The sequence below is a fragment of the Pundamilia nyererei genome, unplaced genomic scaffold (genome assembly GCF_000239375.1).
Source record: "Pundamilia nyererei isolate P.nyererei 1_Seehausen unplaced genomic scaffold, PunNye1.0 scaffold00013, whole genome shotgun sequence".
In the NCBI taxonomy this organism is placed as follows: Eukaryota; Metazoa; Chordata; class Actinopteri; order Cichliformes; family Cichlidae; genus Pundamilia; species Pundamilia nyererei.
The window spans coordinates 950,587-967,462 of NW_005187414.1; the positions used below are offsets into that span (position 1 = coordinate 950,587).

A 16,876-nucleotide genomic window follows, 5' to 3' on the forward strand; every position below is an offset into this window, starting at 1 on the left:
CGTGCTGCCTGTAAACAGTTACACTTAACTAAAAGTCCATTATTATTACAGCTTTATATATTTTTCCATGTATGCAGTTCTTCTGTACCACAGACTATTGAAGTCAAAGTGAACAACAGCAACGCTGCCCCCTCCAGGCGACTGATTACAGTCAGAATTTGCATGAAGGACTTGACTTGCAGCTCATTCTGTGCAGCTGATTGAATTCACAGTCAGCTGTTTAGTAACGAGCTTCTGCAAACGTTGTGGGTCGGCTGTGAGCTCGGTTACTGAAGGAGAGCAGGAAAAGGCCATAACTTTGATGTCAGTGCATCCATACTGCATGCACAGCACACTACTGTGACTACAGTCTGCTTCAAGTGTAATGTGATTACAATAAGCCAAGAACAGTGAGGAGTAGAAATGCTCCCACAACACAGCTGAAGCTGTCGCGAACTTGCATCAGTCCGACATCGTAACTCGCTCACACGGTTTGGGAGTTAGTGACGGGACAGCTGCCATGTTTGGCATTACGGAACGAATCCAGAGATTTCCACTCAGGATTCTTCGCCATGCCGTGTCTCTGCGCTTCTCCTTACATCTCTGATCTCCTGGCCAGCCCCTTTGTACGACTGCAGGCCACCCAGGATGCTCTCAGACTCCTGGAGGACTGAATTCACCTGGTTCCACACCTCACGCTCTCCGTCTGTCGGCTGTGCATCTAAACACAAACATATATCAGAACACAAGCCAACAAATGACACTCTTGTATAATTACAGACAAACTTCAGTGGATTTTTTCCATATTGATGTGAAACCGTGTTAGTTAATGAAAGCTAGCACCGAGTGCAGGAAACGAGCATGCTCGCTGAACGCGTTCGCTGCTAGAACGGAACTCGCCGTTCGTTTGAAATGGGAAACCCGACAAAACAAAAACGTTCAGCAGCACGACTCGAGTGAGGGACATCACTTCAGACAATACAACTGAGCTCTTTTACAGTCAAACCAAAAACTGCCTTTAATGGTTTTAACTGCGAAAAGCCAAATCACTGCAGTGAAAAGCACCAAACTGGCTCCATCGTCCTCCAGCACCTCGGACCGAATGCACGCGGCAGCCTCGAGCTTCAAACGAGGCCACATTTACGCCAATAACACACAAACGTATCTGAATATGGCAGCTCACATTAAGGCAGATATTTTGAATATTTGACTGTAAAAGATGAGAGATGGGCAGAGTGTGTGGGGGGGTCAAAGGTCAGTGTGCCTGCACAGGGTCATCCAAAGCGTGCCGTAGCTTGTACGTGCTCGAGCGACAGCTGTGACCGACTGAAACAAATATCAGGTCTAAGGTACGTACGAGCTCACCGGCTCTTAGTCTCCTGCTGCATGCATATTTATGACACCATGACCCCTGCTTCTTCATCTCAGCTCTGGCAGCTCAGTTGTAAAAACGTGTGAGGTAATGCAAACTCTCCAAGCCTAGCCAGACCCGTCTAAGACTCAGAATAGAGAGCTGGTTATCATGACCACAGAGAGTCTAAATACAGAGCAGCGCTGACATTAAAACTCTGTCTGCGCTGCTTTGCATTTCAAAAACCTTCCACTCCTGTCATTTCCTCTCTGCTGAATAAACAAAGCCTGGGGTTGGCTACAGCGTGCGAGCTGCTGAAATGCCACTGTGGAGGCGTAGTGTGTGTGTGTGTGTGTGTGTGTGTGTCTAAACATTATGTTTACATTATGTCACATTTGGGTGCATGAAATGTATCACAAACACAAAGAGGTGCATGCGGACGAGTTAGTAAAAGCAGACGGCAAAGGTCAAGGGTCAGATCCATTCCTCTTCTGCTTGGCACACAAAGAAAAGAGTTCCTATTCTAAAGCAGGGCTGAAATTAATCATGAATTTTAATAACATTAGAAATTCAATGGAGGAAGGTTCACAGCGGCTGAACAGTCTGACCCCTGACCAGCCGGAGCGGCTACAGAGAGGCTAAAGGGACGACTGGTTGAGGGGAAAGGAGAGCGTGGGAGCAAGAGGACAGGCAGAAGCTGCGCTCACTTTCAAAATCAAGGAAAAAGTTTGGCCCCTGTTCAAACTCTGTGCACGTGAGCACTTTTAATAGATTCCCCATTTGGTTTCTGCAAGAGAGAGAAAAGAGAAAGAAAGGAGGAAGAGCATGTGTGATGTTAAAGAGCCACCGAAAAAAGGGAGAAAAGAAAGTTGTTTGATTAGCGACGGGCGATCAGAGGCGATGCTGCGGGAGGTCGCGACCGAGCCAAGAGGGGGGCGAGGAAAAAAGAGGAGAGAATAAGAGGACGCCTTCACAGTTTGGTCATTGAGAGCAGAGGCTGACGGAGAGAGAAGAAAGAGCAGAGCAGGCTACACCTCCTTCTCCATCCAGCTTTTGTCCCACTGCCCCGCCACACTTACTTTCAAAGTCCAGGAAAAAGTGTGGATAGTTCTCTATTTCCCTTGTTAGGACTTTTAGCAGGTTACCCATTCCAGCAAACCTGATGGTTAAAAAGAGTCGTCACCATAACAGATAGCAGTACATACAGTTTCACAAAAACACGTTCAGTGTGGCTGATTTCAGACCAGGAGCTGGATATTAAATGATGACCTGAAGACCAACCAGGCCTTTTCCATTTAATTGAGGATTTAATTAACTACCTGCAGTGAAAACTTTCTAAACAATCAAAAGTTTACAAAATAAAATCAAATATTTGCTCTTAGTCAAGTTCTTTTTGTTTTTAATGCCCTTTCTCTTCTTCTTCCTGATTGGCTGCCCCTCGCAAACAAAAGATTCAAATACAAGGTGGGTGGAGTCAGCTAAGCTTCAAGTCTGCGCTCTTGGCTCACGTATACGCCGACTTCATTGCTTGAAGGTTTGGCTATGTTTACTGTACCATGCGCAGGGTGGGAAAAACTTATTGTCCTTTTATTTTCTAAATTGAATCCTTGCTGCCGACCTTTCCGTCCATCATCCCTCTGACAGAAATGAAACCAACCACGCACCAAGCTTTGATAGCTGATCTGAAAATGCAGACCTTTCTTTTGGATTCAGGCGTCTCTGAAATCAGCCAAATGCAGAGTCCTAAATTACAGTTACACTCTATAAAGCTTTTATTGGAGGCAAAGGGCAGCAATTTCCTGGGAAAAGTCTCCCTCCCCCAGCTATGACGGGTGGTCACAAACTCTGTAATCACAGTGGGCCTAAACCTACAGCAGCATAACGTCAGGAACGCACAGAGATGCAGATAGGAACAGTGGAACCCTGTTTATTTTTAAAAAACTGAATTAGCTGCTGCAAAAATGATTTTAAAGTCTGTGTTAGTATATTTGGCACACTTGCATTTTTACACAGTAAAGATAAACACGAGTCTTCTTTTCTCACACATTAACAGCCAACTTCCCTCGACTTAAGCCAGAGAGTGAAGTGGCGACAATAGAGACTCTGTGCAGCAGCGTGCACATGATAGTCACACTGCATTTCTCTGCACAGCCTCCAGCAAGCTGTCCGCTATTTTTCAACCGTGGTATTCGCTGCACATCCTGCGCTCGTCATAAATTCAGATATAACTGTGTGCATAATAACAGGCTGCATACTGTTCCTACAGCCTTTGATTGGGAGGAAATTATACACCTTAAAAACGCATCAGATTATTAAATTCATGCAGAGCAGTCAGACTCGGGGTTGCACCAGCAGGGGGCAGTGTTGACGAATGCCTACATTCACTAACTACTGTGACGTGTCATGCTGGTACATGTGCTGCTGTGCAAGCCTTATTTGTTCAGGGCAGACTCTAACCTGTGGCTACGAGTCCGCAGCTGCTTTATCTGCAGCAAGACTCCACCTCCCCACCCCTCAGGTACCATTAAAACTGACAGCTGACTTTAAGACTGCGAAGAGTACTTTTCCCCTCTGAGATAAAACGGTCCAGTCAAGTACATTTGTGGTTGTTTTCATTTTGTGTGCACTGGGAATAAAAGATGATCAAACATTTAAGAAACAACCACGTGGTCTAAAGTCGTCATGCATCACTGTGATCGGTACCTCTCTGAAGACTTTGCACTACGAGTCGCTTCAGTTCCTTGGCTCAAAGCTGAGCCTACCGCACATGTTTGGGGATTTGACCTGTTGCCGCATCTCCCTGACATTCTGCAGCACCTGGCTGCCACACTGTTACACGCTCCCGTGCACTGTTACACGCTCCCGTGCACTGTTACACGCTCCCGTGCACTGTTACACGCTCTCCTTCCTAAACTACACCAGCTCACTTTTAACGGCCTACAGAGAACGAGTCATGCATGTGCATGTGTACCTACTCACACAGCCAGTCAATCACTTTATCTACAGTACAGCTATAATAAAGGTGACCTCATTTAAAGTTTTATTCTATTGTATTAAAAGTTGAATACAACATCTGGCACATGTATAGTTTTTTTAAACTGTACAAAAACAGGAGAATTATTGGACTTTGTGTTCAATTAAGTAAATATGAGATGATAAAAAACCAGCACACACTGTAGACGTGAAACCAGTCAAATATCGCTCTCATGATGTCGCTGATCTTCTCTGACGATCTGAACGAGACCCAATCAGCGTCCTTTAATGACGCATCTAAATGGGATGTGACCGCGTCACCATTTTATGTTTATGGACTGAATTACACCAGCGAGTGGCAGGTTGCACAACAAAGAGCACATCTGGGTAATGTTTACTGTCAGATCATTAGGTACAGTTATGGCAGAGGTTGTGTCTCTTAGTTCGAGCTTCTTGGTAACACCTGGTACTACAGGTATGCCAGTAATACACCAACAGTAGCGTCTGTGCGAGCGCCTTGTTTCACTCGAGACACAAGTGGGAAGAGGGTGGGGGGAGGGGGCTCACAGAAATCGTGTTTGGGCCTGTGACGATGCTAGCATTAGCTTCCTAGCTCCCTCCTAGCTAGCTCCCGTTGCCCACAGATGGTGTAAAAAGGTGAGCCGCAGACTGCAGGTCAGAAAATGAAGCCAGTGTGGAGGAAGCTTAAACATGAACTCCATCTGAAGGCTGCTGTAGAGAGCCGAGGTTGAGATGATGGACGTTTATGGTTTTCTGTGTTGACCTTTAAACACCTTTCCAAGAATTGATGGGCTCGGTCACACGTTGTGGGTCACATTAAATAAATAAACAAGTCTATTTTGTAAATATTAACTCATTCACTGCCAGCCATTGGCAGTGAATGAGTTAATCATACTACGTTTTAAAATGAATGATCATCGGTGGCACGAGAGCACACACCCAACAGCTAAGGACTTGTGGTTGACAAGTAGTCCACCAGCCCGTGAGTACGTGGTTTCACACCCATCTTTACTCATCACATCCTTTTTTTTTTTTTGCACAACCAAGATGGCGGCGATGGTGGAAACGCTCAGACGCGCGATCGACACCCTGACAAGATGCAGGATCTAAAACTCCACCAGCCATCCTTTAAATACAGTCTATGAGGTGTGAGGCATTAACGTGCACATCAGCACGCTTCTTATTACAGTCTGCGCTTCAGGTAACATTACATTCATTTGGTGTTTTGAGCTACTGGAATCAAACTTTGCTATAACTGCGACTCCTTTATGTTCCACTTGTTTTAATAAAGGCGGTTTTGTTGTGTTCTTCCTCTTTCAGTGGCAGTTATCGAGTATCTGTGGAAACTCGTGTGAAGAGACGACTCAGTGAAGAATACGCTGAGAGTGGAACTAGAAATCATGAAGTGAGTTCGAGATTAAAGCAGTTTCCCTAAAAGAGAGAAGAAATTAAAAATGAATTAAAAATGTGTTGAACATAATCTGCATGTGTAAATGGTGAAGCCTGTTGTTCTGTGAGTAGATCTTTTGTGTTAACACATGAGCTACCTTTGTGCTACACGTGCTGCTCTCAGAGACCAAAACTCTGCTGCTTTAATCTCAATTTAAGCATTGCTGCTGCAGTCTGTGCTGCCATCTCAAGGCTATTTAAGCTTTGTAATTAAAGCTAATTCTATGCACTTAAAGCACCAAAATGAGTTCTCTGGTTAAACGACCTCCTCTGCCGTCTGGGGAGTCCCAACCAACACGTGCTCAGAAAGAAAATCCTGATCGGAGCAAACTGGCAACACAAATTATTTGTAGAGTTGGAGCTTTATTCTTTCAAATAAAAAAAATGACAGATAAAATAACAATACTGACAGATATTTCATGGCAGTCTCAAAAACGTACTTTAAACCTACCATAAGCTCACTGGTGATTTTTTCCTTTTTAGATGAATAAATAAATTCAGGCAACAAGTTCGACCCTCAAAAAAACAAAAATAAAAAAAGTTCCCACTGACAGATGCTACACTCAATTATGAAATTGCACAGAGGTGTTTAAAGGAGGCACTGACCCTTTTCAATTTTTCTCTTCTAACTTTGTTCATTGCAAAGTTGCACAGATACCTTTGGAAAACCTGAACGTCCTCCTCAGATCCTGTAACTACCAAACGAAGGTTTGGCTGTAAAGCCCAGAGAACGAGGAGCTTTCTGAGGCTTAACACAACAACCGCGGGCTGATCCCAGCTACCTAAGATCATCTAAACCACAGTGTTGCTGCTGGCTGACGTGTCTTAGCGGCAGCTTGGAGTGCCGACTGTACGAACATGAAGCATGCTGTGGTCATGAGTGATGTACCTTCTCTGGTGGAGGACGGTCAGGCTGCGGTTTATATCATCCGCTTTCTTTGTGTCTCTGTAACAACAAGAAAGGGAAAAAAGGACTTAGAGAAAATGACACGACTAATACCAGCGAGGGAAACGCACAGTTCCTCATTAAAAATGCACGTGCAGGTGTGTGTCACTGCGTGCACGTCGCACACCTGCCGACTGAACGGGCAGAGGATCAGCTTTCCACATCAACCAACAAAATAACTCTTTTCTGCTGATGCACACGAGCCTTCAGACAAATACAATCCTCCAGCATCACAAAACACACCTCTGAATTATTCAACACTGAAATCCACACCGCGTCTGTCATATCCAAAGAAAAGCAGCCGATTAGCCCGTCTGCAGGTTACTGAGGTACTGAACATCCTGTGCCGTGCTGCGGCTGCACAATGCTCTAATTCTCTTTAAGGTGGGAGCAGAAAATAAACAGATGGTGCTGTCAACTAGCACAGCGTCCAACCAAAAGAAAAGACCAGGATCACCTGGAGCTCAGCGTTCATCTGTGAGAGCTGAGAGCGAATTGTTCCACATTTGAACCTAATATTTGTCACGGCCGTTTCTAAATGTGTACCTCTCATAGTTACACCGCAACAAAGTACTTTTAAATTATGGCGAGGCCTGACTGGAGAGAATTATGCAGCATGTGGACGGTTACTACATCTTACTACATTTCCTGTTGTGCTTGAAATGTTTTGTTTTACGGCCCCACGTGGCTCATCCTGGTCTGACCGGCTGCTTGTGGACTGCTAATCTAGGCAGGAGCAAATATTCACGTGTAAATAATACCCCAGTGTTTGTGTGCAAAGAACTAGAACCTTATTTTTACCTTAATTTAATAATTGCTCGGTTAGGCTTTTTTTATTCTTGAAGTTCATTCAGTTTAATATCATCCCACGACTGTTCGACGTTTTTCTGATGTGGTTTCACTGCGTTCATCACGCGATGACCTCCAGCTCCAGCTAGCACTCTGCAGGCGAGGGCGAAGTCGCAGGGACGAGAACTGGAACCTCAGAGCATTCAGGGCCATTATTATTGGACGATCATAAGAATTAGTCACTGTGCAAATGACACAGTGGGCATCATAAGTTACAGCCTTCTCGTGCACACACGCACTAATAAGCTCATGCACGTTTATATGGCAGCGAGGTAATGAACATATAATACATGCATCATGCAAATACTTCCACAGACACCCAAATGTTGGGCTTCTCAAACACTTTTTGTTCAACATAACACTTTTTTGCAGACAATTCATCTATTGCAGAGGTTTGTTGATACAAACGCCACGTTTGTTCTTAGCATCTGATTTTCTGATGATCCGCTAACCCATTAACTTACATAATGTAGACATGTTACCAACTGTCACTGAAACCTTGGTCTGCACTGACTCTGCTTCATCCTCTGTGGAACCTGCACAGCAACAGTGCTGAGAGAAGGGATGCTGCGGATGAATGGGTGGATGGGTGGGTGGGTGCCTCCAGAGACACGAGATGCTCTCCTCGTAAGGGCAGAAAGTGCAACTGTTCCCTGCGGTTGGACACGTGATATAATATCACACCCACTTTATACATCAAACTTCCTTCTTTTTCTGCACTTCAGCTTCTTTGAAGTCCTCCTTCCTCTTTGCCCCATGTGTCCGTTTCATTCCCTTTTCCTTCTCTGCTTCTGCTTTCAGTCAAACAGGCAGGATTTCCCCATTTGTGCCCAACTTATCTACACAATGAAATCAAGCACGTTTGCAAAAGTCAGCCAGTACGCACTGCACTAGAATGAAAATAAACGAATTAATAAAATATGCAGCATCAACACTTCACACTTATGCCATTCATACCAGTGTGCAAACCAACAATCTTAAACTACCAGCACATTTATCACAGCACTCAGAGCTGAGCGCCGGTTTATTAGTAAGTCAATAAATCTGTCAATCATCCCGGCAGGTGGTGCAGTCAAACAGTGTGCAGGGAGATGCATGCAGACTTCTCAAAAATAAACATGTTTTTCAGGAAACATCAATCAAGAGCTAGAATGGAATTTTCCAGTGACCTCAGAGGAATAACATGCACAGTAACACACGGGCCGCTGCTGTCCCAAGGTAAGTTACCGAAGGGGGAAAACCAAAACATCTGAGCGCAGTAATGTTGATTTTATCCAACAGATCTGCTGTTAAGAGCACGAAGGTATGAGTGAGGAATGAGATAAGTGAGACAAACTGGTGGAGGAAGCAGGAAGAGAAAAAGGAGAGACTGGCGCAAAGAAACCAAAGCTGTGAGACACAAGCCAAGCAGCCTGCTTATTGCTGCACTAGTAAAGACAATTAGTTTACTATGAATCGCATTTAAGAAATCGATACTGATGGTCAACGCATCGAGATCACTGTAGTTAACTAAAACGATCACTTTAGGGTTTTTAGTTATTTTCTGTTAGTTTGGTGGAAATGGTAATGCAGCTTGCTTTATGAGGCATCGTTGTGTTTGCTGAGACTCTGGATGTTTAAGCCTGAGAGCAAAATGCTTCCAGAAAGTTCTGTTTGTATTGTAAAACCTGCTGAGGGACCTACGTCGCGCCCCTCATACAATAACACTTAGTTTCAGTTCAGTCTTAGTGTTTCTAACAAAAGAAGCTAAAACCAAAAAACCACAAAGAAATTGAAGAAACTGAGGATCACATACAGGGAACATCCTTCCACATGGTTATGAGAGTGACGCAGAAAATGACAGTGCCATTAGTGCTAATGGTTTTACGTGATCTAACATTAAGGTGCATTTTAAATCTAGGCTGCACGCTGGTGTCCAGCTGGACTTGTTTGGTGTGTTGATTCCCAGGACTCATCATCAGCTGTCACTTCAAGTCAGAACACAGGACAGCAAACATCACAATGATGATTCTAACAAAGTAGCAGCAAAGTCATGAACACGCAGTCGGATTAGTCATCCACACAAACTCCAGTGACTGTAACTTACTGATCATAAAGTCTGCCCATGCTGATCATGTGGCAGCCGTCATCATTAAGGGAGGTTCGATAAGAACGTGGATTACGCTCATTTCTAACAAACAAGAGGCGAGTGCCACAACACGTCACCTTCCCAGAGTTTATCATCTTATACAGAGGCTCAGTGAGGGTCTTCAGTACGCCTACTGTATAATAACTGAAATAAGTGGTTTTACCTCCATTCCTTCGTCCCCACAAACAAGACAGCAGGTGGGTGGGGTCTGTGCACCTGAGATGACCCTATAAGACAGGGGTGGGGAACTCCAGGCGTCAGAGGCCGGTGACCTGCAGGTTTTAGATCTCACCCTGGGTCAGCACACCTGAATCACATGATGAGGTCATTCCCAGGTCTCTGGAGAACTTCAAGACATGTTGAGGAGGTCATTTAGCCGTTTAAATCAGCTGACACATCTAAAACCTGCAGGACACCGGGACCCTCGAGGCCTGGGGTTGGACACCCCTGCTACAAGAGACCCCCCCCCCCCCCTTCTGACATCGCACAGCGCAAAGATTAGCAAAAGTGCCGTTGTTTTACATCCACGAAGGGGTGGGTGGTAGCACTCGTCTCTGTCAAATATTAATAAGCAAACAAACAAAAGAACAACAACAAGCAATTATTGAATGACGTGCTTCATCTCTCGAGTGCAGATGTTTTTCCCCTCAGCTTACATGACACTGTCGAAAGAATTGAAGAAATCTGACGTGTCTGAAGAGCAATCGGGGAGTAGAAACGAGCAAAGTCACCCTCCTGCTCTTATGTGAGCTTCATGTACAGACAAGTGCTGGCACCCTCCCTGCATGGACGGGAAAAAACAAACATAAACATGTTAACAGTCTCTTTGTGTGGACAACCACACGTGTGCCTGCATGGGCTCGTCTCACAACCATCCGTTTCCATGGTGACAGCAGAGAAGTGCGTCAAAATAAGAACGACGGACAGCCTGGAGGGGACAGACAGACATGTGGACACGCTTTGTTCTATAAAGGCTACCGGTCAGAAAAAGCGAAGGTGTGTGATGACAGCAGCTGTCACTAACGATGCGAATCTCTGCCAAGAAGGCTGCTTAAAAGGGGAGAGCGGCAGTCTGCAGACACATGACGAGAGGAGGGATCACCGGAGAGGGAAGGGTGGATGTAAACAAAAACATGTGAAGAAACAGATTATCATTATCATGACGGCGCCTCAGCGTCGCTGAAGTGGAGCAAACAAAGATTCCTCTTAAAGAGCACAGATCCGTCTGTCTGTGTAACCCTCATAAAACAAGTGCATGCTGGGAAAAAGCAGAGCTACAGACGTCTTTGCTGTTTTCACGTATACAGCATAGAAAGGAATACTGAGAAGCTCCGTCAACGTTTACACAGGAAAACAAAAGACTGCATATCCCACAGTTCACTGGGTTAAACTGACCATAACAGCAGATAAGTCCTTATCTGCTGTGTTTTCACAGTGTGGCCAGCAGTAGATAACCGCTGACCACCCAATAAATCTGCAAACACATAATCTAATGCAAATTTGTCTAACAGCAGTTTCCAAACAAGTGTAAAAAGCTGAAGCCTGCGTAAACACGTCATATCTTGGACTTTATTTATTCAAATTTTAGCGTCTACCTTTGTAAGATAAAAGTCATCTGTTAAAGACATTTTATGCTATTATTCAAATGGAAATGATGTTTCGCTTCCTCCACAGCTGTGATTTACAGCAGGCACCAGGACCTGTTGTTTAGTCATAAGTATACGGACATGTTAAAAGACTCACAAACCCAATCACAGGAAGCTGCACTGACACCACAACTGACTCTCCAAGTAACACAGAAAATGTCAGATACGAGTACAAATAGAACATTTGCTTTTCTCTTTTTCCCTCTGAAGTGTAGAGATAGAAACGATCAGGATGTCCCGTCTCCTTTGTGCCCAAATCATGTTCTTGCCCCGAGGCAGCAGAGGCGATGACCCACTTTGGATCAAAACCTTTTGTCTCCTCGCTGCGACGTTGACATTTTCAACAATCAGCACATTTACACGTAGTACTGTCATCACTGAGTGCAGACAGCTGGATGAACAATATAACCAGCATCACGTGTATTTTCTCAGTTAACAACTGCAAACAGTAACGTTTCCCTAAATGAAGACTGCACAGTGAAGCAGGTTCACACATTTTTTATTATTACTCCTGTTTTCTGAGTACTTGGTGATGCTTCTCTCGTGAGTCTCTCATCCTGCAGACGGACTTCAGCTCGACTGACAGCAGCCCCTGAAGCAGGCCTCCACCTGCCGTAGGTTCTGGTTAGAGCAGATCTCCAGCTCAGAGCAGAAGGACCATCACTGACAGCTGGAGTCTGAGTGCGTCTGACCAGAGGATCAGATCCTCTCTTGGGAAGCAGAATGATATTGAGACGACCACCACCACAGCAAAAAAAAAAAAGCTGGGTTAAAGATAAGAACGGAGGTACTAAGGCTCGCTGTGTGGGTGGGGCCGGACCTTCATTACCCCACCTGGTGATGTTTTGTGAGCACAAACAGACATGAAATCCAAAATGGCGTGACAGGAGTGAACCAGTAAATCAATTATTTACATGACTGAGCATCATATCCACCACTGGAAAAGCACATTTCCAGCATCACTCCAGGTCACGCAACAAGAGTCGGTGTGCAAATCTGTGAGTAAGCACAAGTCCCACGTGAGACCACGTCGGAAACACGTTTTCCAACCAGGTGATAAATGAAATGCACGTACACGTGTGATAGATGACACAGCAGGCTAAGTTCATGATGTGGAGAGGATGGACGTTCTCTCAGGGTTCAAACAAAGTTCAACGGGCTGGAAGACTACAGCCCTCCCATGAGTAAATGAGTACGTGTGTGTCTGTCTGGAGCGTCTTGCGTCCTTTCTGCATGGCAACAGCCTATGAAAGGGTCACGAATCAGAACGGTGAGCTCTGCCACTGCGGACCTGATTTTGTTCTTTTCCACATTAACTCCATGTTTGTTAGAAACTCACTGGCCTTTGATACCAACTCACCTTCAGAACAGTACAATTAAAAAATGTATTTAGAAATATGTAATTATACATGTATAAACATGTATAATTACAGGAGACCGTTTGCATTCACACTAATGCAAACGAGGCCTTTCATTCATCGAGTGCTAACTGTTACACAGGAAACATGTCAGTCTGCTCGGTGTGACAGAAAAACCTCAAGTGACGGAGCAGGTGCTGAAGCGTGTGGGAACTGTCTGCAGTTCCTTTGTTCTCATGCACAATTTCATGCGTGTAGCAGCACAATAATCAGCTTTGGTCTTCTGGTAAACAGAGCAGGTCCTCGTCAACATGCTGGTAAAAACAAAAATCTCATGAAATCGCATCATGTTCTGTTTCTTCAAATCACTTCATAACTGAATAATCAGATCAGCACAACATCTACCAACACAACCAGCATGGTTAGCATGAAGCGGTGAGTGCTAACATTATATACTGATGGTTATTATACGTACAAGTAATATGTGGGGGGGGAGGAAGTGCTGTACTGATGCTGGAAACAGCTCGCTGAACCTGCTCTGCACTCTGTGGAATGTGGTTCCTGTTTGATTCGTCACAGGCTCGTGAGCATCTGAGCCGACGACGTTAAACAGGGGAAATATTTTCCTGCACATTAAATGGTGACGCTGGTAAAACATAGAACCTGGAACATCAGCACAGGCTGATAAGATGATCTTCACGTTAACTAAAAAGAATAAATGGATAAATAAAAATATTTCTAAAAAGCTTGTGGTGCTGTTCAAATAATTCCCAGATGAAGGAAAATGAGCAGCAGCCAAACGCTCGTACACTCTGGCTACGTCTGGGAGATTATCTGCAAGCCGCTCTGGCAAAGAATCAGCCACAGAGCTCTTGTAAGACAACGCAATAAAAATCTGTTGAAAAGAAACTTTCCTCTGAATATTGTCTCGATTTGAGCGAACGATGCAGCACGAGACACGTTTTAGGAAAATCTGCCCAAAGTGCCGTTACAGATCAAGAACGAACACATAATAATAAAATAAACACAATAATCCCTTTCCATTATTTTCAGTAGCATGAGGTATTAATTATTATAAATAACCACATCATTACAAATTTATAGCCTAACAAAGTCCAATTAGAAGCTACATTGAAACACATGACAGGGCTGCATGACACGTTAAAGTCTTGGTACTGGTCCTAGAACAGTTTTATTTATACGGCGCCAAATCACAACAGCAGTCGCCTCAAGGACCTTTATACTGTAAGGCCGACCCTACAATAATACATACAGAGAAAAACCCAACAATCATATGACCCCCTATGAGCAGCACTTTGGCGACAGTGGGAAGGAAAAACTCCCTTATAACAGGAAGAAACCTCCGGCAGAACCAGGCTCAGGGAGGGGCGGGGCCATCTGTTGTGATTGGTTGTACATATACAACTAAACTTAAGCGAATAGCTTGTGAAAGCACACAAAAGTAAAACCAAAAATAGACAGTGAGTCCTCGGGTATGCTTGCCCACTTGTAAGCACATTAAAGACCAGTTAACTATTTACAAAACAACAGTTTCAAGTTTACAATAACCATCCAGACAAACGCTTTCAACCAATGATTGGCCAATTATCTGTAGCGATTAATGATTATATTGATTCTTCACAAAAAAGAAGTTTTAGCACCAGTTTAATTAACTGACTGTTATTATAACGAGTTCCCAGGAAACCTGCCCGCTGTGGATCGAGAGCTGTGACACCTGAACCGTCTTTTGGAAACCTGGAAAGAAACAGCATCGTGCCAGTTACGACACGGACGCGCCCATTTTTCTTGGCCTGCGTGTGCCCAACCTGTGTGTTCGTGTGCGATTGGCTGGAAACAAATATTTTAAGTTTAAAAGGTTTCTGTGCCAAAGCCAGCTCTGCGAAGTAAACCGTTTCCTCTCTGTATAAACCACAGGAAACCAAAATCAACACCAATGCCCCGAAATAACTTGTGTTTAGGAATCTCTAGGAAAATGTCTGACAAGCATAAACCAGTTGTTTAACTGGTGTCTGTCACTACCAGCGTAATCCAAAGTGGTTTTAGAGTAACGACATCTTTTGCTCTGCGCCCCGTCCTTCTCGAGCAGCACTCACTACAAAGCTGGCACCGAGTGTCAGCACAGCACACAAACAACAGAAACTGGGGGCTCAACACTAAGAATAGTTCATAGTTCAGTCTGAAGCTCAGTTTGTCGCTACCTCTTTAGAGCAGCAAAGAAAAAACCATAACAGTCCCAATGCCTACTGTATGCTTTTAGGCTTTTGGGGGGGAGGGGGTCACCAAGTGGCATATGGTCAAAAACTGCTCAAGTTAAGCCCATTAACTGTAGCTCCTCCAAAATAAAAGCACATTCGAACACACCAGCTTGGCTCTCTGCATCCATTTTTAAAATCCCTCGGCTGTTTTGACTGGCGAGGAAAACAGGCCTTCAAACTGGGTTAGGGGAGCTGTGTCTCCCTCAGGCGCCCTTTGCTGGAGCAAATGTGACAGCGGGGCATTTTGGAGGGGGTTGAGCTCAGCTCAAGGGGAGGTTGGCTGAGTTTTGCCCTAATATGGACATGGGCTGGGGGCTGGGGGTGCTGTTGGGAGGGAGGCAGGCAGGCAGGGAAGAGGGTGGGCTGGGTGGAGAAGGGGAAACCTGCCTAGCACCACCACAATGGCAGCCTTGCTCTTTATCCTCCCCTCTCACAGCCTGCTTCACATACCAGCACAGGGTTCAACTGTTTTGCTCTGCTAACCACACTCTGGAGGCTCTCTGCACACTGAAGAACTCTTCAGCAGCCGGGAGTCAGGCATCGAGCACAGTTCACTTTTGAGTACTTGTGCTGCTCTTTGAAAGGCTCTCACTCAGAAACAGTACATCTCATATCTGACAAACGGCTACGCGCTCCAGCTCGCTGTCACCGGAGCACAGAGCTGAGCCTCCTCAGCGGCTGCTCTCGGCTCTGTATGCCCTCTGGTTCAGCCAGCTGGGTCATTTTACACTCGCTCCATACAAACTCACCACTATCCCTCCTCTAACATCTGCAGGCAGATGAAGAGAGACGAAGATAATAAACAGACAAAAAAGTCACAGTGACCGTTATTCTGTTCGGTGAGTAGGAGGGGTGACGGGGGGAGGGGTGTCTGCGGACATAGTAAACATCTCAGAGAGGCCTCTGTCAGTGCTGAGAGTGGGATAGATGGAGGGAGAGACTGCCAAGGCGTTTAAGAGTGCATGAGGAGAACAATAAACGGAGGAAAAGACTCGAAGAAAACGAGCAAGTGGCAAAGCAGAAGCAGGAGGCTGGTATTCGGAGAGCAGGGGGAGGCAGAGTCGCTGGCTGCTAGCAGCTAGTGCTGCGTAGCGCGGGACTCCAGGCGTAAAAATTCCTCCTACGTTTCTGTTCAATGCCACTTCTGTTCTGCCCAGCCCTGCTTGTCAACAGCAATGTAGATACAAAGGGAACCATGTCTGTGTGTGAAACCAGCGCTAGCAAATATGAATGTGAATGCATCAAGCTAACTTCCTCAACACATGCCCTTTCTCTGAGAGCTACAGAGGCAGCAAGGTTGTCTTAACATACTCAGACAGATGTGCTACTGCCACAGACTGCCTTGCAGCAATGACATCAGTAGACTGTGACTTGATGATACTTCAGATATTTCAGATAAAGAAGTTCTTATTCTAAGAGAGGGAAAAACTTTTTGACAGCTGGACAAGGAGACTGGCACCTGTGTCTGTCAGGTAAATATGAAAACAAGACAGCCACAAAACAAAAAACCAAACAATCGGCCTTTGAGGACTTATCAAGATCATCCAAATATGCAGGTTGTTTATTTATTCTAGAGATTCTTCTGAATGCTCCTGTGGTTGCAAAAGAGATCTGCCACCTTCATCTACAGGGAGTGCAGAATTATTAGGCAAATGAGTATTTTGTCCACATCATCCTCTTCATGCATGTTGTCTTACTCCAAGCTGTATAGCATAGGTGTCAAACTCTGGCCCGCGAAGCCATACCAAATGACTATTAGAGCTGGCCTACTGGTATTATACAGCTAATATATATATTGTTTAGGATTAAGCTTTGCTTGTTCCATATTCAGTTTTTCAGCAAAACGTGTTTGAGTCCATAAGAAAAGATTCATTCTTATATCTGGAGGAAGATTTTTTTT

The 16,876-nt window shown here is 44.8% G+C and overlaps 1 protein-coding gene across 1 annotated transcript in view; it reads right to left on the minus strand.

Annotated features, from left to right (window-relative positions):
- Window positions 1–16,876, minus strand: part of fam49a (family with sequence similarity 49 member A) — a 32,175-nt gene that overhangs the window by 5,691 nt on the left and 9,608 nt on the right. The window contains exons 2-5 of the mRNA XM_005725062.2: window positions 6,663–6,719; window positions 2,410–2,489; window positions 551–700; window positions 211–269 (exon numbers count right to left, since the gene is read on the minus strand). Of these exons, the coding sequence (XP_005725119.1) occupies window positions 211–269; window positions 551–700; window positions 2,410–2,479 (279 nt within the window). The 5' untranslated portion in view covers window positions 2,480–2,489; window positions 6,663–6,719. The remainder of the gene's footprint in view (window positions 1–210; window positions 270–550; window positions 701–2,409; window positions 2,490–6,662; window positions 6,720–16,876) is intronic.